The sequence below is a fragment of the Stigmatopora nigra genome, chromosome 3 (assembly GCF_051989575.1).
Source record: "Stigmatopora nigra isolate UIUO_SnigA chromosome 3, RoL_Snig_1.1, whole genome shotgun sequence".
In the NCBI taxonomy this organism is placed as follows: domain Eukaryota; kingdom Metazoa; phylum Chordata; class Actinopteri; order Syngnathiformes; family Syngnathidae; genus Stigmatopora; species Stigmatopora nigra.
Window position 1 is genome coordinate 7,744,869 of NC_135510.1, and position 26,893 is coordinate 7,771,761.

Consider the following 26,893-nt stretch of genomic DNA (forward strand, 5'->3'; position numbering starts at 1 on the left):
ATCATAGCTTAGCTCATTCACTGCCAGTCCAAGTTTTGGAAGTTTCTCAACACCATTTATTCAAATCTTAAGCCTATTCACCATTCTGGAGAAAACAGCATGAGCATTTCTTTTAACACATAACACAAATCATGATATTCATGTCATTCAATGAACAGCAGCGGCAAAAAAGAGACAAGAAATAGACTAAACATTTGACACAAATGTTTGATTGAAAGAAAAATCAACATTACTACTTTCCCTTCAGATTTTTTTTAACGTAATAAAAAAATCATACATTGTAATCCCTTTAAAAGCCCATAGAAGAAAACCTGAAATATTGCTTTGATATATACAAGTCGACTCTTTTTGGTTGTAGTGTTGAGTTTGCCTCGGGAGCTCAAGAGGACTTTTTCCAAGCTTTGGTTTGAGCTCCAGCACGAGTATTATACACCCGTTTAGGTAAATACCAACAATCAAAAGTTGTGCGCAAAGATGCCCTCTTGTGCACAATCGATAATGGCTTCATAAATGCTAACATCTCAAGCGCTATGGACGGTATTGATTTCGTTTTATGTAAAACACTAATAATGATATGTATTCAAAATGATTTCAGTTTGGACACAAAGCAAAAAAAGGTGCTAATCTCAATGGCAATTGGCCACTGCAAACAGTCACTTACCCTTACTCTGACACGCAATTTAAAATGTACAAAATCATTTACAGTAACAATCAAATTTTCAGATATTTTCTATACAAAGTCCCTTAGCGCTTGTAAACAGGAATGTATAACTTCTAGCCAGTCACAATTATAAGCAGCTGTGGAAAAACTGCTTTCGCTACAGATTAAACCACTGAATATTTGAAAAGAAAAATCATTAAAAAAAAAAAAAACATGCACTTTAAAGTTTACTCTTATAGGTGTCTGAGGTTGACTTGGGATGTCTTCCCTTTACTCCTGGTTCTGTTGGACAGATGTGCAAAGAGGTGGAGGTCAGAGCTGATTAAATGAGTTGTCACAAGAAGCGTCCACATCTTATTTACTAATTCAGAATTGCACCGGAGCGGCGCAAAATGTCCGCAGTACTGCACAGAAATGTTCCCTTTAACTGATGACGTCCTGATAGATGGAATTAGTCGTGGTGAGGCCAAAGATGAATGCTCCCAGCGTAACCATGACGATACCAAAGACCACTAGTCCGTGCCAGCTGGGAAGGAAAACAATAATCAGCTGAATGTCTGCTTTTTTTCCATTTGAATTGCAGTCCGGACTATAATCGTAGTTGTCGAGTGTGCACACAGATAGCTTCAGAAATTGTTAATTAGCAAGAATTTAAAACCGCTTTGTGTTCAAAAAGGTCATTTTGTCAAAGTTGAACCACAATGACCTCAAATATACAGCAAAATAATGGTTCATTGCGATACTGTTGTTGTTAATACGCACCCACACAGGAAATTCATTCCCAACAGACTTATCAGTTTATAGCTGAGGATGCTCTTTTGGACTAATTTTGTGCCCATTATAATAATTCTGAATGCATTGGGATTTCCCAATATAAGTGCATCCTAGCGAAAAGATAAATCAAGTCAAGTTAGGGGAAAAAAATATTTTTTGTTTAAGCAGCATGCCTCAAATCCTCAAATCTAGACAGGCTTTTATCTATTTATTTTGTTTTTAAATTCGACAGGAGGTTGTGGATAAAATGAGTAGAATGATGTCTTTTAACATGATAATGGCAGAATTTAATAAAATAAAGAGCACATTCTGTGAATTAATCAAAAAATCTTACCTGGCAGTTCGACTGTCTGTTTCCAACAACTTGGCTTGGATCAAACACAGACCTTTAGAACAACAGTTAGATCATCAAGAGACAAGCCACACAACAACTCCAAACACAAAGAAAAGTGGAAAAAACCTGGGAAGACGAAGATAAAACAGGCCGCCAATCCTCCTATGAGCGAGATGACGCGCCCGATGTCCGGGGTGAAGAGCGCCAGAACGAGGGTGACGACGAACCACACGAGCGTCTGCAGGATCCTCCGTCTCTGTTCTCGCCGCACGCACACCTCCACGTGCTCACCTTGCCAGCGCAACCAAAGACCTTCGATAACGGCCCTGCAAGAGTACGAGAAAATCGCAGTCAACAATCAATTGCGCGCACAGTGGTGCCATTTTCACCTTACCGGCCACAGAAATGTAAAATTGGGTAGGAAGTGACTACGCAGACGACGATGAAGGCTCTGGCGATGGCCACAGCGATGTCATCCGAAGGATATGACATCAGAACATCCTGGCTGACGCTGGAACCAAACGTCAGGAAGCCGCAGACGCCTGACAAAATGAAAATAATGAATACTGCAAGGTGGAAAACAGACTTTTGCATCATCGATTGAAAGAAATGCATTAAGATACAATGTTCGAAAAAAAATAATGCATCACTCCCATATTCACAGCACTTATTACTGTTTATCTTGTCAATAGTGATTGACCTGAAGTAACTACGAGTAAATATGGCTGTACCTGTCCCAGTGTAAACAAAGAGGCAGATTATCATGCTGAGTGTAACAACAAGCCCCCAAGGTTTGAGTGCTTTGGTCTTCATACTGTTGAACACTGGCACACAACTGACATGGCACTGTGGGCAAAAAGAACAGTTGATTTGTTTTCTTAAGGCAAACTGTTGAGACAAAACTTAAATGGCAAAAATGTCAATACCTGGAAACCAAAGCATATGGTTGGCATTGCATTGAAAGCTGCAGTCCATGTAGAACTGTAACATAGACAAGGATGTTGAACCAAAAAAAAATGGAGACGGTATGGAATACAGTGAACCAACAGTTCTTTTTGTTTTTCTTTTAAAGAAAGTACATTTATTCGAATGGGTGGAATTTATTTTTAAATTTTTAGAATGACGTCTAATCCATTTCTATTGCTGTCAATGGCAGCCAAAGAGTTAAAAACCCTTCATAGGCCAAGTGGGAATTTTTATGTATTTAACCATAAGTGTATTGAACTACAAAAATGGATGCTGGATCTAAATGAAACATTTCTATGTTAATTATCTTTCATTGCTTGCATTTTTTTAAATAAATCTAATTATATTTATACAAAATACTAATAAAAATACAAGAATCAGAAGATTTTAATCCAAAAAAATAAATGCATTGCTTATGGTCCCAGATAACATTGCTTGTGCAATTAAAAGTGCATTTAACGAATTGCCTGCCACTGATAGTAATAGATGTCGAATTCATTTGAACTATAACAAGAGTGAGCGGTACCCTCACCTGCTGGGAACAATTCCTGGCATGATCTCTTGATCGGGCCAGATGTATTTCACAATCACAACGATGGTAACATACCAGGTACCCATCACACTCAGAGCACTGGAAAAAAAGAGTTCATTTAAGATATTTGAGCAAACCTGTCTTGAATATCATCAAAAAAAAAAATGTTTGGTTGCACAATGTTGTAAACGGAAGAATATTTTGAAATATGTTTGGTACAATTGAAAAAATGTTTTGTTTGTGCTGACTTTTCATGCACACTTCAAAAGTAAATTGGAGAAAAATGTATAACTCAAAATGACATAGTGCTCAGCTCAACTGCAATACCTGGCATATTTCTGGAAGCCAATCTCTTTGGGGATGGACAAAGGCAGAATGACCATAACTGCGGTGACTACAATGGTAAACTTGCGGTCGGTGTACCACAAGCCGCTGACAGAGCCATCAGGAAACGCCACCGCAATCACTGTGACAATAAAAAAAAGCGTTAGACTAAGAGACCAGAGTCCAATTTCAGACGCAAACAGGAGACAAATTCAGCCGATGTCAGCGTTGCGGGATTTAGTGGCGCGTGACGCTCTCACGTGGGAACCTTTCAGCCAGTTTACATTCATCAGGCCTTCCTTCATCAGTAAAAACACCCCACTTCTGCCCAAGAGATTATTATTAACACCAATAAAAGACACTCTTCATTTGCATGTAATACAAATTCTAATGTCATACTAATATTTACTTTAAAACAGATTAAGAACGAGGGCAACATTAGCTTAACCCTTTAAACAGCTGAACTGAAATGGGCTTTCACAATCACTGTTTTCAGTTTAAACGAGTGGAAATGGGCTAAAAAAAACTATGAAATTTAAACCAAATTAGAGTGTTACAATGTAGATGCAAATCAAAGTGTCCAAATTAAAATAACAGAGAAAAAGATTGTTGAAACACAAAAAAGGAGATCGTTTGTGAAAGCAGTCATTGACAAACAGATTAACGAAAATAGTATACTGGCATTTTAAAAGAAAGATCTGACAACAGCTATTGTGCCTACTTACAGGAAATATTGCCTTTTATTTATTTTTTTCTCCTCTATTACACATAAAAAATTAAATTCTGTCTTCAATGGAATAAACAAGATGTGATATGTGGACAAGATTTTTAAATGAGATTAAATTTCTTTTTTTGAATGACCAATAATAATTACTTTTCCTATAAAAATGATTTTAAGCCTAGAAAACTCAAGTTTTGGGGAGTTGAAGCCAGTACTGTAGGCAAACGAGGATATGAAGGATTAATGACTAAATGCCCCAAAATCTTTTTTTTAAAGACGTTAGAATGAAACTATATTGGCTAACTGCAATACAAAGACAGAAAGGCCCCAATCACATCAGGACTGTATCAGTGTCTTGATAGACTTCACACATGCACTCGTCCATTTATCACCAGTATGCAGGTATGTTAAGTCATCCGTCCAAATCGGCTGTCACGTTTTTCGTTCAGTGCGGTTTGGCGGAGTTTGACTTCAGAATAATTTGTTTAAGCGCAATAATCGTCTGACAAACGAGTGACTGGACTCACGGCGGTCCAGCTGGTCTCCGATGACGATGAAGAAGGCGATGCACGTGCCAAAAGTGTAGACGGCGATGGCCACCTCGCATAGAACTCCAGTGAGTTTTCCACAAGTGGCTCGTACGACCTCCTGATAGTTGCTCTCGTTACTGACCTTAGAGAATCAAATCAGCTGATGAGACCCATTGTCGATGAGACGTTATTACAATATTACAAATGAGTGTATTGCAGTGTAGTGTAGTAACATATTTTTAAAGTGCTGACGTGGTTCATGTGTGGAAAAAGCGCAGACAAAACACATTGTGCCATTCAGGAAGTGAAAGCTTGAGCGTATAATGACCATCTAAGCATGCAATGGATTCTACTTCTTACAAAAAAAACAAGTATTTTGGAAGATGGAATAGTGTGGAGGAGCTATGGTGATACTAACCTGACAGCAGTAGCCCAAAATCACCAAACCACTGATAATGAAGATCAGCATGAACTGAAAAAGGAAGAAATTATCCTTTACATCCTTCGATCATATAGACATTTTTGTATTTTGTATGGTTGAAAACCTTTAGATTTCCCCAATAAATATCAATCAAACTTTATATTTTTACCATTAAATTAAGTGATAACAGAGACAGAAAACTGTCTTTGGGTCAAACTCTGACACATTTTTGAAAATAAATACATTTAAATATAGTGTTAACTGCAAACAACCATTATATTGTACTCTTAAGCAGCAAAATATAAGCACCTGCTGCCTGGTTTTAAAAACATTTATATAACAACATAATACAGTCAACAAACTGTGCACTATTAAACAAATATAACATCTAATCAGGCCAAATATGATCAAAATGACAACGCTTGAATAGAAATATTTCTTTTGTATTTAGCTACTGATTTTGCCTACATTTAACACCAAAGAAAAATGTAACTCAAATCATCAAAATGGAGGATACTTATGATATATTTACTATTTTACTCAGGAATTGAAATGCATCTAGATAATATATGAATTGCCGCTATAGATTTTGGATTAAAATTCACCATTTGCCATTTCAAGTGGAGTTGCATGAAAAGATAGAAATAGGCCTTTTTGTTAGAGTCTCACCATTTGAAGCATGACTCCTGCCATGACTCCCCCTGCCATATTAAAGGCCGCCGGGAAGTTGAGCAAACCGGCTCCCAAAGCCGCATTTACCACGATGAACACGGCTCCTAAAGATGACACGCTGGCGCCCGGCCTCCTCTCCGACTCTTGTTGAGGCGTGGATTCCATGCTGGGACTCTGCAAGAGCCAGGCTCGCTCTCCCGAGTCATTGCAGCCAACTCCTCCCCAGTCATCCATATTGGTGTTAATGGCCATCAGCTAATTGGCACCAATTCTAGTGGTTGCAAAGCCAAGTTTCCAGCTTTCTGAATCCAGCTTTGGGCAAATAGGAATGTTGAGGGCAAATCAATTTGGAATGTTTACGTGGAAATAATGTTAGTGAGCAGCTGGATCCATTTGGTCATCTGGAATTCAACATAGTTTACAGTTAGACTCAAAAATGAACATTCAAAGTAAATGAGAGTAACTATGAATGCAACTGTTATAAAGTAAGTTGAGTCTCGCTGCCACATGGTTAAGCACAAATACTATAAAGTCACGTTTTTGCTAGGGCAACCAAATACGGAGTCTTTGCTTTTAAGTCAATGATAAGTCCAACAAATGCACGTGTTTGTTAAAGCGTGCAAGTCGAATCGCTCGGATCTTTAAGTGCTAGTGGATTGATTCCATTTCTCAATAATCTGATTGGTTGTAAAATAAATCGGTAATGAATCAACGGAGTGGAGACTTGCCTTTTTGTGTATTGTTTACAATATATATTACTTTTTTTGGTTGTTGGTTCAGATATTGAAAAGAGATAAATAAATGTCTTTTGTTTTGTATGTTTTTACATTGATCAATCATCATTTTTGGTACTCACAACTAGGCCTAGTTATTATCCCAGTATTTTCCACTTGTTTTATTGTAATAAACTATGATATAAATTGCACATTTTAACATTTTGATCAGCAATTTAAATGGGAAGCACAACCCAAGAGATAGCAGTGAACGTTCTCAATTTAAACAGACCATTTTTCAATGATTTTAATTATATTATTTGGCATGATGGCAAACAAATACGTCATCAAATTCATAAAAATTTAACAAGTATAACATTTACCTCCGCGAGGTAGTGGTTATCCAGACAATGATGTCCTGAAGAGGCTGGGGAATAGAAACAAACGTCGTGGACAGTGCAATAAAATCCTGCAGACTATTGCAGAAACTTGTGTGCTAGTGGAAGTAAATGCAAGTTATCTTCTCAGTGATTCCATCAGCCTGCAATTAAGGGTAACAATGCATAATAATGTCGTTAGTCTTCTGTAAACAAGGCGTTGCTTGTCACACTGCACTCGAGCTTGTGCTTTTCAATCAACACTAGTTAGCTAACCTAGCTTCATTGTTGACTTTACATTTAATCTCCGGGAAATCCATGAATCAATGATTGTTCCGCTCATTTTTTTTAAATCCCTCGTTTCCAGGTTAATTAATTAGAGGAAATATGTAATAATACCTTCGTGATGGAGAAGCCTCCTCTGCGCTTAACTCGACGGGATGACTGTTTTGGCAAGTCTCATACATGGACTGAGGGGCACGTGACGACCGATCACGTGACTGTGGAATTGTGGGAAATGTAGTACTTATTTGATAGAGTCACAAGGAATGTCGATCGCATTTAGACCATTGATCCGATATCCACGTAGTACACTATTTTCCACATCAATGATTACAAGTAGAACTTTCTAACTTTTTTGGGGTTACTTTAGTCTACTTGTGCAGTATGAAACCTTAATAGAAAACAATGACAAGCCTCTTATGAATGTCTAATATAGAGCAGTGTAAAGTAAACACAATTTAGTCAGAAGATATACTTGGAAAAAAATTAATTACAACCTGTGGCACCATCACTACATTAGTACCACTTATTGTCATTTATTGTGGTTGTTTGACTACAATGGTATAGTACTGAGGATCCAATTTAAATGGGACACAATCTTTATAAGGTAACTCGGGTGAGGTAGATTTAAAAATAGGTCATATTAAAGTTACCAGAGTAGAATAAAAACAACAGAAGGAACATAGTAATTCTATATTTTTTATTGTTCTGCAATGCACATGAGCAATGTTTGACTATGCAGAATACAGAGGCAGATGTAACATTTCACATTCGAATGCCCTCAACGCTCAAATTTTATAGAACCAACTGACATTTCGTTCTCTTAAAGCCTACAGATACACGCACCCATACCAATTGCTCTTACGTAAATGTGACCAGACAGAACCAAATGAACCCTCACTGTAATTATTAGAAAAAAAAAACATCCATCGCCCATTTATTGACAAATCGAGAGGCCAATTTCTATTTTCATGTTATGAGACTAAATTGAGGGCTGAAATGAAATGACTGAAAAACTGCTGCTCGGCAACCAACAACACTCCAAAAACGTCAAAAGTACCAAGACTGTCAAATCCTTGAAATGTGGAAGAGTGACGAAACTGAAATCTACTAAACGCATGATTAGGTCAGGTGACAAACTAATCAGATCGTAGATGACATATTTCCTCACCAAGGACAAAAAGAGTGCCAACATAATCTTAAAAATCCCAGTGCTTTTCTTTGAATTAAGTAATAAAGTGCTACACAAAAATACACATAATATTGTCTAACTATTACCCCAATGATTTTAAGTGAGTGTGCCAAAAGCAGAGCAGCAGTCAGGTCTCCTCCACAAAATAAATACGCTTTGACAATTTTTTTTTTTTTTTTACCAAAGGTCTCAGTCAACTTCAAATGATCAATTGAACAAGGTGTGCTTTTTAAATGACATTGTTTTGGAAATCAAATGAACCCTAAAAAGTAAACCGTTTTAACTGCAGCAAGTTGGATAGTACCGTGACGACGTCAGATAAAATGTCTAATTGTATGTATACCAGAAATGTTCAGAAGAGATCAAATCACGTATAAATCTCCCAACTTTGCCACTCGGGTGTTGTTCCACTTCTAATGTGATTCTTTCTACTTTGAAACGGCGTGGATCGCCTCGGCCAGGTAGTCAACATTCCCGGAGGACACACCTGCCATTGAGATTCTGCCGTCCTTGGTCATGTACACGGAAAACTCTTTAGTTATGCGTTCAACCTGCAAAGAAAGATTTGGTGTGGGGAACAAAGACATGAATTATTATTTTATTATATATATGAATTAAGTGTGGCTTGGTGAAACATACCTGTTCAGGTTTTAGGCCAGTGAAGCAGAACATTCCAATCTGGTCAATAACATGTTGCCAGTTGTGGGTAGAGCCATTCTTTTTCAGGCCGGCCTCCAACCGTTCTCTCATCTTGATGATGCGATTGGCCATCCCATGGACCTCCTCTAACCTGCAGGAGAAGTGACAGTGACTGTCTCGTATCATGACATTTCCTTCCGTATGGGAAGGTCCCAAATTTACCAAAGTGTGCGCAGATCTGGCGTGGTAAGAATTGTTGTTGCAATTCTTGCTCCGTTCATTGGCGGGTTGGAGTAAATGGGCCGGATAAGGATCTTGAGTTGGGATTCCACTCTCTTTGCCTCTTCACTGTCTTTACAAACGACAGTGAAGCCTCCCACACGCTCACCTGTCGATACAAGATCAATTTGTTCGGCTCCATTTTCAAGAAACTTTTTGCTTTTTAACAATCCGACATAATAATGGGAATGCAACCACAACCATTTTTTTAGAGGTATGTTTGATGGTTGTTGCCGATTCTTACTCAAAATGCCATCATTTTACTTAGGAAAAGCAACTGTAGTGCATTAAAACTGACCATAGAGCCCCATGTTCTTAGCAAAAGACTGGGACAACACGATGTTGTGGCCCTGCTCGATAAAGTGGCGCACGGCCCAAGCGTCACGGTCAATGTCTCCACTTGCGAAACCCTGGTACGCCATGTCGAAGAAAACCAGCAAGTTGCGCTTCTGTAACCCACAAAAAAGGGGCGGGTAAGGAGAAAGATAGAAAAGAATCAATAGTGTGGTAATCTACACTGCCTTTGGAACCATCACAAATGTCGATTGCAAAATCAGTGTGAGCAGAAAGACACACCTTGACAACGTCAGATATCTCTTTCCACTGCTCGGGCCTGGGGTCCACGCCGGTGGGGTTATGGGCACAGGCGTGCAATAAGATCACACTCTGCTCTGGGATTTTCTGTATAAATATAGAAGAAGAAGAAAATAATGATTTGTCATACTTTAAAGATTATGTAGATTTCCTCGTTCACTCATTTAAAAAAATATTCAATGTCACAATAATAATAATAGAAAGACGGTGTAAACTGCAAACTGTAAAAATGTAATTGCCATAACTTTGGATTGAAAAATCTAAGACTTACATAAATCTGAATTTAGAGTATTAGCTTATTATGCACACTTTAACATTTTTTTTGTTGCACATTTAACTTATGTTTGGTTAGCTCCAATTCAAAATGGACCAGTAATGCCGTGTCTTAATGTGAACACTAGAAGGCACTGTTTAACATGTGTAAATACAGCAAATACTAGTCCTTCAATTTCTAGACTGCACAGAAGAGCACTGATCCTGATATCTGCACGTCCCCACAGCAAATATATAAATAAATAAAAAACAGCCCACTACCAGTGTCTCCTGTTATAATCCACTTAAAAACATTTCTCTTCAATGAATTGGTCAAACGATTGCTCAATTCTTACAGAGATGTCCTCAAGAGCACCGTTGAAATCAAAGCCACATGTGGAAGGGTCGTAGTAGCGATATGCTTTGAGCTGCATGCCGGCGTCTCGGAAAATGGGTGTGTGGTTACCCCAGGACGGCTTGGGCAAGTACACATCACGGGGGCCTGCGTGGAAGCGAGCCTGGGCAAAAGAGGGGGGGAAATGACAACATTCAGCTTTGCCTACCATTTTTTTGGGCCGAAAGGACTCAAAATATTAGCACACGTTACCAAAAAGTTTCCTCCGATGCGCAGAGATCCAGTTCCTGAGATGGTCTGCACAGTGATGTTCTGTCGGAGGTTGACTTCATTACAACTTGGAACCTTTTCTGCGGTCAATAAGCGAAGACGCACCAACTTACCCTTCCACTCTTTATCACCTCATTATCATCACCAAAAGCAAGCTGGGCACAAGCCTTGGTAAAATCTCCCAAACCGCCAATGGCAAGATATTCCTTGTCCAGCTGTTTGGATGCAATCAAGGCCTCTGCCTGGAGGACATGATGGAAAAAGATTATGGTAATGAATAGAAAAGAAATATTTCTGGCATTGACTCGCTGCTGTGTGCCGTCTTACCTTGCGAACGCAGCTGAGGACAAAGGGCTTGCCCTGGTCATCCCTATAGGCTCCCACACCCAGGTTCATTTTCTTAGGGTTGGTGTCCTTCTTGAAGGCTTCAGTCACCCCCAGAATGGGGTCAGGGGGGCCCATCTGTACCCCTCCCCACCACGAGCTGCAAAGACAAACCATACATGATGAATAGGAGCACTATTTAAGAGTAAAAAGGTCCCACTGTGAGCGTTTTAGGGATTTTTCGTACACCGGTCATGCTGATGTAATAATTGTATGAGCTGTAATGCTTTAGATTAACAAAGCATGTGACCTTAGGAGACCATGCTGAAGGAGAAGCACGTGAACAAGACGTGGGTTCAAGCGTAAGATCATAAGAACTCTATAAAGCTCACGTTTGTGTTTATACTGTGAAGTTGTAACCGTGAAGTGAGACAAATGTTGTTAAAATACACTGGATTAAATGTGTATTGGGTCTCTTGTTAACAAGATGCTGAGTTCCCTGTCGACGAGACAGAGGCTAACACAGGTCTCGGGTTTCTTCTGCTTTCGAAAAGCCTCTTAACTTTGCAGCTAAAATTAGGATTGAAATGTCTGCAAAGGCCAATGGTCTCCAGACATATACTAATAATTAGAAATGACCAAATTAATCATGTTAAATAACTGTGAGCCACAGACTCATTTAAAGCAAAGTAAAGAAATGAGTTTTGTCGGGCGCATTAGTTTACCAAATGTTCATGTTGTGGCCTACGGGTCTTAAAATAGAATCTTCACATATTTGGAAGCTGGTCTTCAAAATGTTATGTTTTATTGGTTTGTTTATTTTGATTTTTAATAATGCGAAATAGTCACTTTTTTTAATGACTTAATCTGGGCAGCTATTACATAATTTGGCGATGCCTTGAGTGATTTGGTATTCTAGAATATCCGGAGGTAAATAGATTTCAAAGGATGTATTAGAGTTTACATGCAAACAGAACCTTTGAACATCTCAACAAGTTATCAAGGATCAATAGACCAAAGGCCGCAATGGGGTCATCTCTTGGCACAAACATCTACTAATAATAATGCAAATGTAAACATTTTCGACAGGTCCAATTTGAGAATCATTTATAATACGTAGATAATACGTATTAAAATAAACTTATTTGGAAAGATGAGATTAAAATTGTAAAACATTCTGTCACACACAAACACATAAATGTGGCGAGGTGTAGAAAATATCAAATACATTTTCAAATCCCTTATTGACCACTGTTAAATTAACCCTTAAAGTGCCAATACTAGTGTGAACAACGCCTCTAAAATTAGACCAATCAGGAGCAGAAAGCGAATTTAAACAGCCAATCAGGACACGCGAATTTAACAACAACGTCATCTGAAAGACGTGGGATTTTCCTTCGCTAAAAAAACTGTCATTAAAAACAATTTAGGAATAATTTTAACTATTTTCATCAACTGCACCAATTAGCCATTCCTCCATCTTATCTCTCCAATTCTGCATGGAAACGTTCATCACCTTTAAATGGCTTATCCGTGTGTATCACGATTTGGCGAGGTGACAAGGACGTCAGCGTGATTTTCACCAGTATATTAGTGCATTTAATACCCCAAATTCCACAACATGTCCAAATCACGTGTCCAGTACGCACTCCTAAACGCGTTAGCCGCAAACAAGCTCAAAATTCCACCGCCAAGGCCTGCTGTCACCCAATGACCCCTACTTGCAGTAGCGTAGCAGGCCAATGTATACGGCTAACATTAGCTTACGACAGAATAGGAGATTTCATGTACCGTGCCATTTGAATGCAATACTTACCTGGTTGACATGAGGAATCGCTTTCGCGGTTAAAAGATTGATTAAACGGGCACGGTCAGCATTGTATGATAACGTCATTATTACCTGTTACGGGCAGACATTACCCCGAGAGAAGGGGTCATGTTCCCCAAACAGACGAACACTTTGTTGGACTTGAGCAGGGCCATTTCTGCGAGCTTTTGGGAGTCGAGATTGGCAGGATGTGGACGGCTGAAGGGCAGACACGGCCAAAGCGGGACGCTGGGAGTTTAGGAATCACATATATATGAAGCTAGATGACAAAAGGCTGAGTCGGCGGTGTAAGTAGTCAGCGGCCATCTTGTATCAGTGATCTTCTCCGCCAGGATATCTCACCACTAGAGGTCAGAATGCTACCTAAACATATTTCTCCAATTCTCATTATCGTCACTCACTATGGTCGCAAGGGGTGCTGGAGCCAATCCCAGCTGGCTTGGGGCCAGAGGCGGGGTCAACCCTGACCTAATGGCCAACCAATCGCAGGGCACAAGGAGACAAAAAACAACCATTCATGCTCACACTCATACCTAGGGGCAATTTAGAGTCTCCAATCAGCCTACCATGCATGTCTTTGGAATGTGGGAGGACACCAGCGTACCCGGAGAAACCCCACGCAGGCCCAGGGAGAACATGCAAACTCCACACAGGTTTACCGACCTGTATTTGAACCAGATCCCCCCACAATGACCCAGACAGCACTTAATTTTGAGGTGATTTGTTTTTCAAATTGGCGTCAAAACGACTTATATAAGAAACTGGCAAAAAAAGTGTTGGACTTTGGATCATGCAAAGGTTTCTAGGGTAATTCTTTACACCTCAGGTTGTCTGCAAAGCACAGATGTTGTCCACAAAACTGCAAACACCATCAATGCACTCAGCCGTATTAATGTTACGTCATTTGGAGTCTTTTCCTCCTATCCTATTAATCCTACAGAATTTGAACATATATTACAGCATTAATATAGAGCAGGGGTAAGCTTAGTCAACTTTATATGAAGAGTGAATCTTTGATCAAAGTAAATGTGCTTACTCCTAAAACCAGAAATTGTGGAGAGTTTTGAAGTAATTTGATGTTGTTAAGTAGAGCTTACAATTTCTGGAAAAAAAAATAATTGAGGACAAACATGTGGTATTACTAGTAAGCCATTCACTCCCAGTCCAGGTTTGTGTCTTATTCACAAAGTATGTATCTATTGTGGTAGTTAGTAAAATTAATATTAATCCTTTAAATGGTACTCATTGGCTACGAATGATCCTTTTTGGCTAGGATGAGGCTGGCAGCGAAATGGATTGGACATCTAGGGCCGTCAATGGTACTGAAACATGAGTACTCAGTCAGTCCCCCAGTTTAAATTAATTAATTGGACGTTCATTCTTGTCAATAGCAGCAAATATTAATACGCAAGATAATGTAAAAAAATGAGACAAAATGTAATGATAACAAAAAATGAACTTTAGAGTGTTATTTATGATCATGGTGACCTTATTATTTCTATTTTTACTCATTTGAACTGTATTTGTTCATTTGATTTGATTAATATTTTATATTTTTTTCAAGAATATACCATTATTGATACCAGGGATTCACAAATGTGAACATTAAATTATATCATCTTGGATCCAGTACTATACCATGACTCAAAATCACATTTTTCTAAAAATGGTAAAGATAGTCACTATGAAGAGTTTAAAAACACTATTTCCTCCATATCAGATGGATAAATGAATTACATTATGCTTATATAATGCATAATAGCATACTCTATGTTGTCAATACTATAAATGTAGTTGAAGCACATCAAGAAAAGGCCTTTTTGTACATATATAATGATTATATCTGTTCTTTGTTTGGCTCAGTGAATATGCTCCAATAAGTGAGTATTCTCATACTGTATGTCAGTTTCCCCAGTTTCAGCCCCCTCACTCTGAGCATCTAATATGTGTGTGTGAAGGAATCAGAGCGGATATAACTCTCTTTCCTCGTTGTCAGCGGTAAACAGTTTCGTCAACGCTGCCTCTTGTCACCCCATGCCCCTCTGGGTATTTGTGTACATTTGTACAACACCGAACATTGGCTGCACCTTCCCGTTTCTGGAACAAGAGCGATGATGTGCGTGCGTGTGTGTTGGTCGTGCTTCGATGCTGTGTGAAGATGTTGGCTTCAAAGATAGTGAGTTTAATTAAAGATGAAAGTGCTGATGTTTAATTGATGGAAGTAGAATGTTCCATAATGGGGAGATATATAGGGAGAGGATTGCTTCTATCTCCCCAAAAAAAACTGGAGGTAGTACTGAATTTCAATTGATGCCAATGAAGAAAATTAATGAATAGCTTGAGGTTGGATCTTTTTGAAGGAAAAAGTGGCTGTTTTGAGTCATTAAAATAAAATAAACTGAACACCGCAATGACCTAGTGTAGATCTTAACAGAATATTAACAACAGTAATACCTCATTTACCGCAGTTAATCGGTTCCAAGACTTGCCACAATGTAATGGCAGTGTTTTGATGCTGTCTATTTAATATTATTTGGATTTACCAATCCCTCTCAGTACTATTATTTGACTCACATATGACAATGCTCTAATAAAAACTTTAGTGAGGAAATAACACGTTTAATATTTAATAAAATAAAGATTGTTCTTGACTTTGTTGTTATGATATTTGTAACTATGTCGAAAGTCGTCTATCCAAGTGGCCAAGGCAGCTCCCCTACAGATGATACTTTTATTGAATAAACGGTACATATGGAAACTAGTATGTAAAAATATGTTTCAAAAATTGCCTGTTGTCTTCTCAGCTTTTATTGCACCTTTGTTTGTATTCATACAGTAGGAGTGAGCTGTGTGAAAATCCTCCTCTGGCATATTTTGCCCACTCGGCTCACTTTTATCTAAAAGCGCCACAAAAGCTTTCTCTGCATGAAAAATGAAGGAGCTCCCAGTCCTACATCTTGCTTTGTGTTGGCAGAAGATTGGAGCGAGAAAGTTCTATCACTCCCGCTGCCATCGCGGTTACCTTTCTCAGCCCCGAACTGTAATCTCGCCTCCACTCCAGCGGGATGAAATTATTTTCTCTCACGTCGCATTGTTGCAAGGTGAACTAATCCTCCTGCTGTTTGAGGGATGATTTCTTTAATGCAAAGAATAACTGGAGCAAGAGTGTTATGTTATATTTATTCATTCTCTCGGTAATATATTTAATAGAACAGTACAAGCTGCATGAAATAAACAAGAGTGACTTGAATTCAACTCAAATAAATAGAATACATAAACATATGAATCAAGTGGAGGTGGGGCAGGGGGCAATGATGTCTTAATGCAAAATTCACTTGTGGGCTGCCATTCATGGTGATTGACATCTAATTCTTCGAACTGCTCAAATGGATTAGATGCCTATCAATAGCAACAAATGGGTAAGAATTGGAATGGGGGAGAAAAAAACATTGGATACACAAATTTAATTTCTAGGGCTATTTCACCATGTCAAAAAGATTTAAGATAAAGGCCAGCGGTTGACCGAGTGCCTTTAGAAGCACTTTAATTTTCTCTCTAGCAGTGGAAGCAGGTCTTACATGCACCAGGTTACAACAGGAGGGAGGCAGTGGGGGGTAGGCGGCGTTGTGGTCTCACAGCTCAGAATCCCGGCACAGGACGATCTCCAGCTCGGTGCGATACAGTTTTCCACCATCTGACAGAGCCATGATGCTTTTCTTGTACCCTGAAAGTCCTGTGACATCCACATCCTGCCAACATGCAGTTTCTTGGTCAGAAAAATGTATCTCGGTGATACTAATTCCACTATATTCGATGATTACCATTTTGTTTTTGTCAGACAGATCCTTTAGCAGCGCATCCAGCTCCTGCTCGTCGATGTAGCCATTACCGTCCTGAGAAGTAGGACAAGGGTTAGTCAAAATTGTCTGTTTAGTACCCAAATCATTTTTAGACCTTATTTTAAAAATGGAAAACATACATTTGGAAAGCAGTTTTTCTTTAAATTGTGCGAATAAAGTACTTCACAATTTGTACCAGTCATAATCAACTAATAACCCACGAAACATACTAAAAAAATATAGTATAAACTTGCAAAGATCAAGCTATAAATCAAAATATATTAATATCTCTTGAATTCATTTTTGTTTCCATTATAGCAAGATGTCCAGGCCCTGAGGTAGCATAGCATGCTGGCAACATGATGCACCAGGTTTAATTTATGGTGTTTTCCATTCATTTCAGGGAGCAGATATTTTGTCTAATACTACTATCCATAAGAGATGTGAGTATAACAGCACAAACCTTTAAAAACAAATGTTTTGTATTTAGTCGCTCTTGAGAGTATATCAATACTGTATTTATAATACATGTTAAATTTGACAGATAACTAGATGAGCTGATCACTTCTCAAACCCCAAATATACCAATTGTACTTTAAATTTCACTGAAGAATCTGAGAAGTAGTTTTGTACCATATGCCAATTCTCTCATTAAACTTTACCCGAAAAGAAACCCACACAAAAGCAAGTCTATTTTCACCTTATCATAGAATGTGAAGAGGGAGTCAAATTCCTTGACTGTGAGCCTGATGCCCTGCGTGCAAAAGAGCAAGAACATTGTTAGAAGCCATTGGACATTTCTAGAAAGCAGTAAAAAGCCAGGGCACAGCCATGTTTGATATTAATCCACACAGATTATGATAACTAGGACTAGCATTAAAATAATCCTGACCACACTAGCTAATCCTCTGTCAGAAAGAAATTGTTGATCTGGCTCCACAAAATGGACCGAATATGCGGGACCATGTATAGTACAAACATGGTGACTAGAAGATTAACATTTTATTTGCCCTCTAAACGTTAACCTTTCTTCTTTGTCATCATCAAATGGCTTTATGTCAACTATAATTCTTGGACGCCATGGATTAGACGTATTTTAGAGAGATTGTAGTTTTGTGGGATTTCAACGTGGGTTGAGCATTTTATTCAGAAAAATAACATTAGTTATGTAACGTCTTTGCAGCCCTGTCTTATCGCTGAGTGCTTGTGTAAATTATGTATGCTGTCAAAAACTTTAGGAAGAAGGCAGCAGTCATGTTTAGTACAAAATAACACTTTGTCGTTTTACTCATGTATAACTTGTTAATAAAATAGGCAGATGGGCCTTGGATACTGTAAATTGCCCCATTTTTCTGTATCTACCTATGAAACTTATTATTGCATCAATTCTCTAACCAAGGGAAAAACACAACATCCCTATTGTGAATTCAGTTTTTTTTTATGCTATCTACTGTACACACATTGATTCATTCAATCCAAAAAGGACTACAATATGTGTATTATCCTACCTGAAACTTCATCAAGAAATTCTCCTGTACGGGTAAGAGCCTGTAATAAGAAAGTTTACATATTGTAATCATACTTTGCGACCGGAATATAGAATGTTTATGAATTTGCAACAAACCTCGCCATCTCGGAGAGGCCCAGCTTCCCATCGCCATTTAGATCAAACATCCGTAGCTTTAACACAAGAGGATTCATAATGAATTATGTCAGGAGCATCGCAGGCATGGTTTAACAACTACTTCCATGCGTACATTAACATATTTACTGTATATAATAGTATAGAAGAAATGTTGAAGAACACTCATTTGACACAATATTATGTACATTATGTTGAATCTCATCATTTTATATAAATGCAACAATCAATGTAGCACACAAAAAGACTATCATTTGTCTAAAAATGTTCTTTTCGGATGTCAAAGAGGTTGGAATTGTATTAGGTGAAATATCAACAAAAAGATTTTTAAAAATACCCAGACAGTGTAAATATTTAATGCAGGAGATTCCGCAATTTCATATTTCCAGGGCGGAAAGCATGTGTTTGTCAAATAATACTCACAATGGTATGTGTGTACTCGTTGAGCTTCTTATCATCATAGCTTGTATTGGCTTTCTTCAGCAGGTCTGTCAGGAAGCCCTGATGAGAGTTAGCAATCTCTCTGAATAAATATTGCTCTTCAAATTTGCACTTGTGCCAGGATTATAATGACGACAGAAAAGCCAAAGGAAAAAAAAAACATCCTTTCACAAATGTTGCGATTGTGATCATTGAATTTTTTTTATGTAGAATGAGATTAAAATAATTCACAGGTTAGATTTGATTGGAAAACTACGCACACCTTCAGAATAATGACTACTTTTTAGCTATTCTGATTTACCTTCAATTCATTGGACTCAATGTATCCACTCCTGTCACTGTCATACCTCCGCCAAGCCTGTTTAGAAAATGTTTAGTGACGTTATACAAGCTGCAAACATGGCAACATTATAAAAAAGCATAGCGAAATGTAACCAACTTGTAAAAGAAAAAACTTGGTTGGCCATCAGATATCGAGTAAATATAGAATTGCCTCAAGATGGGCACTAAAAAAACGCCCACACTAAATGCTTTTCCTCTGCTGAAGGCAGTTCTCCATCCATAATGTATGGCGCTCTCAGAATAGGCTTTAACGCTGTGAGCAGCTCCAACATCAAGCCCCACACTTTAGCAGGGCTTTGACATTCTACAGAACAAGCTCCATCTTTCAAATTAATTTGGACTAGTCAACACAAAAAAAAACAATGGCAGAAAAACTGACTCATCAGGAAAGAGTGTAGTGCCCTTCTGGTTTAAAGTTTTGAAAGATAGGCTGTTAAAATGTCCCCCGATTCTGGAAAAAAAACCCTCACATTGATTGAGTCATATTTGTTCCACGTAACTTACAGCCATGAATTGAGAACTGGATCCCACAAACTCTCGAAAACACAGCAAGAAGTTTTCTTCTGTGGGCAGAAGCTGAGCCAACTGAGGAGTGAGAGAAAGTGAGTTACAAGTAGCGTTTGGGGATTGTGATTGAGATTGATTTTCTACCACTAAAGCTACCAGATATTGTATTTATACGAGAAGTAGGTCTCAACTTGGTCTTCACCTCAGTCATCTCAATCCTCCCGTCAGAGTTCTTGTCGAAACTGGCCATGAACTCCTTCATCTTCTCCTTGAACATGGCATGCGAAGGATCCTGTAAAGGGCAACCAAGTCAACACGAGGTTGAGATAAGGTCCATCGCATTTTCGTGTCATCAGAATGACTAATCTTCAGCATATTAAAAACATCCATCATAAAATGGTATTCATCAACTCAACACAAGTCTAAAATCACGTTCAATCACTTCAATTGTACACACAATCAATTGTATTTCTGTCATTTTTGTCAGGGTGAAGTAACAAAACTGTTTGTGAATGCTTCAGAAACAAAGCATCTTTATATCAATGTTTATCTTAACAGCACTAAATCTAACCGAATCATGTTCATTTAATGTAGATTAAAAAGAAACTTGAATAATCATCCCAACTTTCAATGGCAAGGTCACAAAATCAAATGAAATTTAAAAAAAAAATCGTTCACATTGTAAAAATTGTCAAGTGAAAAATTAACAAAACATTCTTTTAAACAAGTCCTTACCCATGAAATAAAAATAACAAAATCGGTGAATGGAACAAGTACAAATGGTCTCAAAATAAAACTGTATATTTTCAGGAAATTACGTTTTTTAAGGGCTTTCAGCTCATTTTGAAATAGAAAAAAAATATAGTTTGATAGCTTATGTTGTCAAAATAACCTTACATAAATCAAGATTGAAGCATTATGAAATCAAATGTTAAGATTTCAACTCATTTCAAAACATGCTTAAAAAGATTTTCCAACTCTAGCTTTCTACAAAATAAGTACCAACGTTTTTGTATGCTGTCCTTCTAAATTATTGAGATCAACCTTCTTTACTTTATATTGCAGTCCACTAACCAACCAAAAATAAAAATGGGGTCTCGCCTGGAATTCAAAGAGTGAAACAACATTGTGGCCAAAGAAAAGAAAAGTTCAAGTCCTGGACTATTTATCGAGACAACATGAATAATTGGGACACTTTTGGGGAATAGCACATTAAGCACTCACCACGCCTGCTCCTCGTCTTGCTAACTCCAGCTCTCTAATGAAGTTTTCCAGTTCCTTCCCTTCAATGTAACCATTTCCTGCACCACACAAGAAACACAGATGAAGTTTTATGACACTTTTTAACAAACTGTTGACCGTTGCACAGTTTTTACTGGCCTGCAGCAAATTATGAATAAATAATTGAAATTAATGTCGGAAAACTTGTAGAATTTCAGTATTTTGTTTGAACAAAACAAAGTCAGCAAATTTAAAAAATAAAAAGTACATTAAAGAGGTGAATTCTACTTTATATTAGCTGCTTTGTACTTTAGTCACGGTTTCTTTCTTTATTTGTTCATTCCATCACAGTTTTTAGGACAAGTACACACCAACAGCAACAAAATGAACACCCGAAGCCACGGACCACTCAAGGGAATAAAACCAAAGCATCAATTTTAAGTGCACATCACGCCCGCTCGGTGACTAATTGAGACGTGGGCGTCTATCAAAAGTGGACAACATGCAATATATCACAAGGCACTCCTATCCTATGTTAATTTGTCTGCCGAAACATCAATATTCATGTCTTGTGTTAAATCACAAGCACTAAATCACCAGGGGAAATGATGAACACATCCCATCATTTATTTGAGTAAAATGCACTATTGGAAGGATACATTTTCAGAACTAGTGGCATTGATTTAAAAGCAACTCTTATCTCAAGAAAACACTGCCAGACCATCAAATAGTTTTAGTAGTAGGAATAGTAGTAGTGGTGGTAGTAGTAGGAATAGTAGTAGTGGTGGTAGTAGTAGGAATAGTAGTAGTGGTGGTAGTAGTAGGAATAGTAGTAGTGGTGGTAGTAGTAGTAGTAGTGGTAGTAGTAGGAATAGTAGTAGTGGTAGTAGTAGGAATAGTAGTGGTAGTGGTAGTGGTGGTAGTAGTAGTAGTAGGAATAGTAGTAGTAGTGGTAGCGGTGGTAGTAGTAGTAGTAGGAATAGTAGTAGTAGTGGTAGCGGTGGTAGTAGTAGTAGTAGGAATAGTAGTAGTAGTGGTAGCGGTGGTAGTAGTAGTAGTAGGGGATTGTGTTATTCATCAACAAGATGGAGCAGTGCTCAAGGGAATCTCCCACAATGATTAACTGATATTGATCCAAATATAAGGCACATCAGAGTATAAGGAAAATTAAACTCTTTTAGTTGCCCCTTATAGTGCGGAATATTCAGTGCATTGCTAGTTTATTCTGATTCTGGTTATTAATTAATGTGAAAATTATGACAATCATTAGATCTGACCATGCATGGTGACTTTTTGAACTGCTGGCCAAGTCTACAATTTTTTTTTGTTTTCGCAGAGACGCTAAATAAATTAACACAGCAGCTGTTAATTGCACTACATTGGGTTTGCTAGGGAATTTACTATCTAATCAAAACAGTCGGGAGAAAAAAAACAGCACCATAGAAGTTGTTATACCTTGTGACCCCTGAGGGGCTCATTAGCACATTTTACAGCTGGATCCAGTGGAGTGAACCTAGATTATCGGCACATATACATAAGGGAGGCAGGCTGAAGTCAACTACAATCCCTTTTATTTCTACTGATTATAGTAACATTTTATTGTTCTTTTGTACTCTTTCAAATGGATTCAGTGTGCTCTATTTTTCCCACCGACAGACAGCGGGAATGTGAAATACATCTTCTATTCACTTATAAAGAGAAAGCATACTAATAACATTCAGAGTATCCAAAAGTTGATTTCAATGCACAGGATTGAACCCATTTTAGATTGTCAAAACGTATCTGAATGTTTATTTCACTGTTGAGATTAGTGTTTATCTTGGAATATGTAATTGTTTGCGCAAAAAAAACAATTAAATAATTTTTACTACATTCATATAGGATGGAGTCTCAAACTGCAGCCTATGGGAAAAGCATTTTGCGGCCCCCATTTGACATGTAGCTGTTGTGGTAATGTTACCTGAAAGGGTTAAATATCACATAAAATGATGAAAATTCCATAATAAAAAAGACTTGGTTACATAACTGTCAGAAAGGCTGACGGTTGCACAATTAAAGACTTCACCTTAAATTGAGTGATCTTCAGGGACTGTTCTTTCTTGATTTTCTTCCCAATTTGCATGCCCATTTTAACTGCATCTGAGTCACAGCTGTGATGGGGATTACCTTTTAAAATGAACTCCAAATATCTATTCTGCTCCAGTGCCAAACTATCCCCCAAAGACAGAGCAGTCCGCTGACTGGACACGAAAGCTGCCGCTGTAGAGGAGCAGCTTTGGACGCAACTACCATACTGTACTGTTCTGCACAAACACCTCGATTATTTATGGAGAGCAAACTGCCCTTGTAATGAATCTGTCACGCGAAGGAGCGAGTATAAAGCATGGCTGTTGATCGATGGTGAACCGACTTTACATTGATCTTCAAGTCCCACTCCAGCAGTGGGAGACGTCCCTTGATTTGTGCTTCCTCGCACCGAGCACAGCTTTTCCTCTTTTTATCTTCTTTAATGTCAAACGTGATGTAAAACTCAAGATGGCCCATGTGGTCAGCATAAAATGTCAATTCATTTGACTTGGTTGTCACTCAAAGGGCATTGGCAAATAGAGCAGCGCTTGGAAATGGTTGGCAGGTTGAGATTGCTTTGCTTGAATGGTTATTGTGTGTTGTTTGACCAACATTTGCCTTGCTGCCTATCTGGGAAGACCACCTGCGTCTCACTTCTCTGAACGTCCAGCGGTGCCTTGACCTGTACCAGTTTCATTTGTTCCTAGGAATTCCCAAGGAAAAACCAATGGATTGGACGTTTGTTGCCACCTATGACACTGAAATGTGCTCATTCTGTGATCATTTTGTAGGAGTGTACACATTTTCAGTCCAAAACCCAAAGCATGCCAATGAACTCATATTATAACCAAATCTATAATAGTAGGAAAGAAAAACTTATAGATTATAGAAATTACTGTTATTATTGTCAAATCTGTTCGGGTGAGATTATAAGAACTTCCCCAGCAGTTTACATAAGGAAACGTGACACTTTGTGTAAATGTCAATCTGAAAAATGGTTGCTCAAAGTCTGTAAGTATAGAAATGGTATATTCTTAGAAATTTCACAATGGAGAAAATGGGGGAAAACATATATACAGATAGCTATAGCCAAGGTTGCATGTGATAGGTAATTCTAGCTCAGAATAAGGCTTTGGTTTGGATTAACAATTAGAGGTCAGAGGGTTTTGGAATGACACGAGAAGGTAATCCCATGGAAATGGGAAGTGCGACAACAACAGTTGGCTGATATCCAGCCTTATTCTGACCTACTAACAATCTCATGAACTCAATTGATTGGACAGATGTGGTTTATTTGCCTCTCACATCATTTTTTATGTAAAAATCAGGGAAATAAGAACCCTGACCAAGTCCAACATGTGTTGGTGGCTCTCACGAACAGATAAAAGTAAAATATGTTGTTTTAATTATCTATTGACAAACATAAACATATTTAATTTTTGTGTGTGATCATAATGGAGACTTTTTCTGTCGGCATCGCGTTGTTCCTAGTTTTTTCCCCCATCATCTCATTTCTTTGTTTAAATATAAATCCTATACATTTTTCATTTGTTTCCATGACACACCCCCACCTCCCTCTAAAATGAAATCCCCACTGTATATATATACTCTCTCTCTCTCTCTCTCTCTCTCTCTCTCTCTCTCTCTCTCTCTCTCTCTTTCACCCTCTCTTCACTTTTCTTTTCTTCGCTCACTCCGCTGCTAATAAATATTATACACTTTTAGTCGCTCACCACTCCCCCAGTCTTAAATGGATATTATAACCACATTATATGATAATCCTTAAATGATACTCAGAGTGGGACTCCAGGTGTTAGGGCAGCAGCAGATTAACGATTGACAAATAACAAGAGATTATAGAATAATATCTAACTCATAAATGCAATCACATAGTTCAAAGGTAATGTGTTCTTATATTCAATTTCATAATGACATATTTAGCCTTCATGAGGCAAGTGAATATTTTTAGCAATAGAAATCAAACTTGTTAATAAGACAATTTTTCATTCATTCACAGTTCTTCTTATCCACCCAATAGGCATGGGGGTGCTGGAGGCTATCCCAGCCAAATATAGGAAGTAGGCAGTGGACACATTGGATTGGTCGCCAGCCAATTGCAGAGCACAATGAGACAAAAGACCATTCACGCACAGATTCATAACTTGGAAAATTTTAGAGTGTTCAATGAATAAAACATCAAATTCATTCAAATGAATAAAAACAGGATCCCCAATAAAACTCAAGTTTTTTTTACTTAGTATTATTTTCATTGCCTGCCTTTGGCAATATAAGACGTCCAACTCATTTAAACTGGGAGATTTGACAGCAAAGGATCACTGCCAGACTATAGATATGAATATTAAAAATACAATATCTCAACACACAATTGCATTTTTTGAAATACATAATTTTGTTGACATTGGGAAAATTCATGATGTCATAACATTAAGTTAAAATGAGCTCCCTATAAATGGTTAAGCATATAGCATATTTAATGTTTTTTTTATGTTATGGTTTTCAAAGTCAAGAAAATAATAGTTGAAAATAGTAGTTGAAAATATAGTATATATAGTATATATATAGTATATATATAGTATATATATAGTATATATATATAGTATATATATAGTATATATATATAGTATATATATAGTATATATATAGTATATATATAGTATATATATAGTATATATATATAGTATATATATAGTATATATATATATAAATAGTAGTAAATAATAGTTGCAAAGTGTGCTGCTTTTTCCTTTTTGTAAGCAACAAACTTTTGATGGGAGAAAATAGAAATAAAAATAATAAGAGATAAATGGACTTACCATCTGCATCAAAATGTTTCCAGATGTCAATAAACTGGGCGGCTGTGAGCTCGGCCAGGTGCAGGTGAGGAGGCTGCTGGCTCTGGGCTGCCATCTCGTCTCTCCCCTCCTTAGAATGGATGAATAGATGGAGAGATATAGCAATAGATGGATGGATGGGTGGAAGGAAGGATGCTCTTAGACGCGCTCAATGGAAAAGATCAACTTTTTTGCCCGTGTAGATCCTCGCTTTGGCTCGCCGCTCCTCCTCACGCGCTGCTTTTAAGCCCCTCGCCCCCCAGCGGCGCACTTCTCTTGCCCGCCACCAGGGAGCGTCTCGGCAGGAAAAACACGCTGGAAAGGGGGACTCGTTTTTGCTGCAGGTTAGGGGGAGGATTGGGGGGGGGGGGGGGGGGGGATTAAAATAATGAATGATATATAAACATACTTGTCAACCTCGGCCAATTGCTCCCATTATTAATGATTGCACTAATTTCCCTTATCAAGTGTGAATAAACCGTACAAACACAACGCGGCACATATTTACTCACATGGGCAGTTAAAAGTCTAAAATTTACCCCAAAGTGGACAAGGTGCCCAATCAGCCTTTTGTACGCATTAAATTCAATATTCTGTAGATGTCGCTGTATGAAGCTGAGAGTTTGACTATTTGGTACATTGCTTGCTGACACACTATATATTTATATAGTGAAAAGCATGACAATATTATCAATCGACGATGACGTTTTTGTCTGCTACCCGTGACCGAGATGTTCCGGATTAGAGCCGAAATGGGGAAGACGAGATCGGTTTTACAAAAAAATTTGCTTTTTGTAAAACATTATATGACATACACAATTTGAAATGATCGAAAAACATTTAAAATACAGCAAAAACATAAGTTGACAAGTATATATAACTATATAAAAGTAGTTAAAATTGAATTGATTTGAAATTATTTATTTATTTATCTTTGCTGCT

At 37.9% G+C, this 26,893-nt stretch overlaps 3 protein-coding genes across 4 annotated transcripts; all 3 read right to left on the minus strand.

Annotated features, from left to right (window-relative positions):
- Positions 1-33: 33 nt before the first annotated feature.
- Positions 34-7,515, minus strand: slc38a7 (solute carrier family 38 member 7). Of its 2 annotated transcripts, none has more exons than XM_077714022.1 (13): positions 7,425-7,515; positions 7,032-7,075; positions 5,933-6,336; positions 5,261-5,314; positions 4,840-4,984; positions 3,595-3,733; positions 3,268-3,366; positions 2,696-2,750; positions 2,501-2,615; positions 2,164-2,311; positions 1,896-2,095; positions 1,770-1,821; positions 34-1,187 (listed from the first exon to the last, which is right to left on the minus strand). In XM_077714022.1, the coding sequence occupies exons 3-13, from the start codon at positions 6,185-6,187 to the stop codon at positions 1,085-1,087; spliced, it is 1,365 nt and encodes a 454-aa protein (XP_077570148.1). In that variant the 5' UTR covers positions 6,188-6,336; positions 7,032-7,075; positions 7,425-7,515; the 3' UTR covers positions 34-1,084. The 2 variants fall into 2 exon arrangements, with proteins under 2 accessions (XP_077570148.1, XP_077570147.1); XM_077714021.1 differs by having other exon boundaries at positions 7,032-7,189.
- A 478-nt stretch (positions 7,516-7,993) lies between these two features.
- On the minus strand, positions 7,994-13,291 carry got2b (glutamic-oxaloacetic transaminase 2b, mitochondrial). Its single transcript, XM_077713525.1, has 10 exons — positions 13,113-13,291; positions 11,216-11,372; positions 11,002-11,130; positions 10,871-10,930; positions 10,620-10,781; positions 9,994-10,098; positions 9,716-9,866; positions 9,361-9,526; positions 9,139-9,289; positions 7,994-9,050 (listed from the first exon to the last, which is right to left on the minus strand). The coding sequence occupies exons 1-10, from the start codon at positions 13,193-13,195 to the stop codon at positions 8,928-8,930; spliced, it is 1,287 nt and encodes a 428-aa protein (XP_077569651.1). The 5' UTR covers positions 13,196-13,291; the 3' UTR covers positions 7,994-8,927.
- A 2,910-nt stretch (positions 13,292-16,201) lies between these two features.
- LOC144194684 (calretinin-like) lies at positions 16,202-26,209 on the minus strand. The gene is made up of 11 exons (XM_077713905.1): positions 25,934-26,209; positions 21,036-21,112; positions 20,014-20,103; positions 19,809-19,889; positions 19,264-19,320; positions 18,945-19,022; positions 18,504-18,559; positions 18,388-18,427; positions 17,580-17,633; positions 16,862-16,933; positions 16,202-16,789 (listed from the first exon to the last, which is right to left on the minus strand). Exons 1-11 carry the CDS (start codon positions 26,025-26,027, stop codon positions 16,673-16,675), a joined length of 816 nt encoding a protein of 271 aa, XP_077570031.1. The 5' UTR covers positions 26,028-26,209; the 3' UTR covers positions 16,202-16,672.
- Positions 26,210-26,893: the final 684 nt, after the last annotated feature.

What these genes read in the sequence shown, in the direction of transcription:
- got2b (XM_077713525.1), bottom strand. Translation starts at nt 13,195, where the DNA reads ATGGCCCTGCTCAAGTCCAACAAAGTGTTCGTCTGTTTGGGGAACATG. An exon ending in TCCTCAGCTGCGTTCGCAAG is followed by an intron (nt 11,131 to 11,215) that starts GTAAGACGGCAC and finishes CATGTCCTCCAG; the next exon opens with GCAGAGGCCTTGATTGCATC. An exon ending in AGGTGATAAAGAGTGGAAGG is followed by an intron (nt 10,931 to 11,001) that starts GTAAGTTGGTGC and finishes AACCTCCGACAG; the next exon opens with AACATCACTGTGCAGACCAT.
- LOC144194684 (XM_077713905.1), bottom strand. Translation starts at nt 26,027, where the DNA reads ATGGCAGCCCAGAGCCAGCAGCCTCCTCACCTGCACCTGGCCGAGCTC. An exon ending in ATTTCTTGATGAAGTTTCAG is followed by an intron (nt 17,634 to 18,387) that starts GTAGGATAATAC and finishes TTTTGCACGCAG; the next exon opens with GGCATCAGGCTCACAGTCAA. An exon ending in TGTCTGACAAAAACAAAATG is followed by an intron (nt 16,790 to 16,861) that starts GTAATCATCGAA and finishes GCATGTTGGCAG; the next exon opens with GATGTGGATGTCACAGGACT.
- slc38a7 (XM_077714022.1), bottom strand. Translation starts at nt 6,187, where the DNA reads ATGGCCATTAACACCAATATGGATGACTGGGGAGGAGTTGGCTGCAAT. An exon ending in CCATATGCTTTGGTTTCCAG is followed by an intron (nt 2,616 to 2,695) that starts GTATTGACATTT and finishes TTTTGCCCACAG; the next exon opens with TGCCATGTCAGTTGTGTGCC. An exon ending in ATTTTACATTTCTGTGGCCG is followed by an intron (nt 2,096 to 2,163) that starts GTAAGGTGAAAA and finishes GTACTCTTGCAG; the next exon opens with GGCCGTTATCGAAGGTCTTT.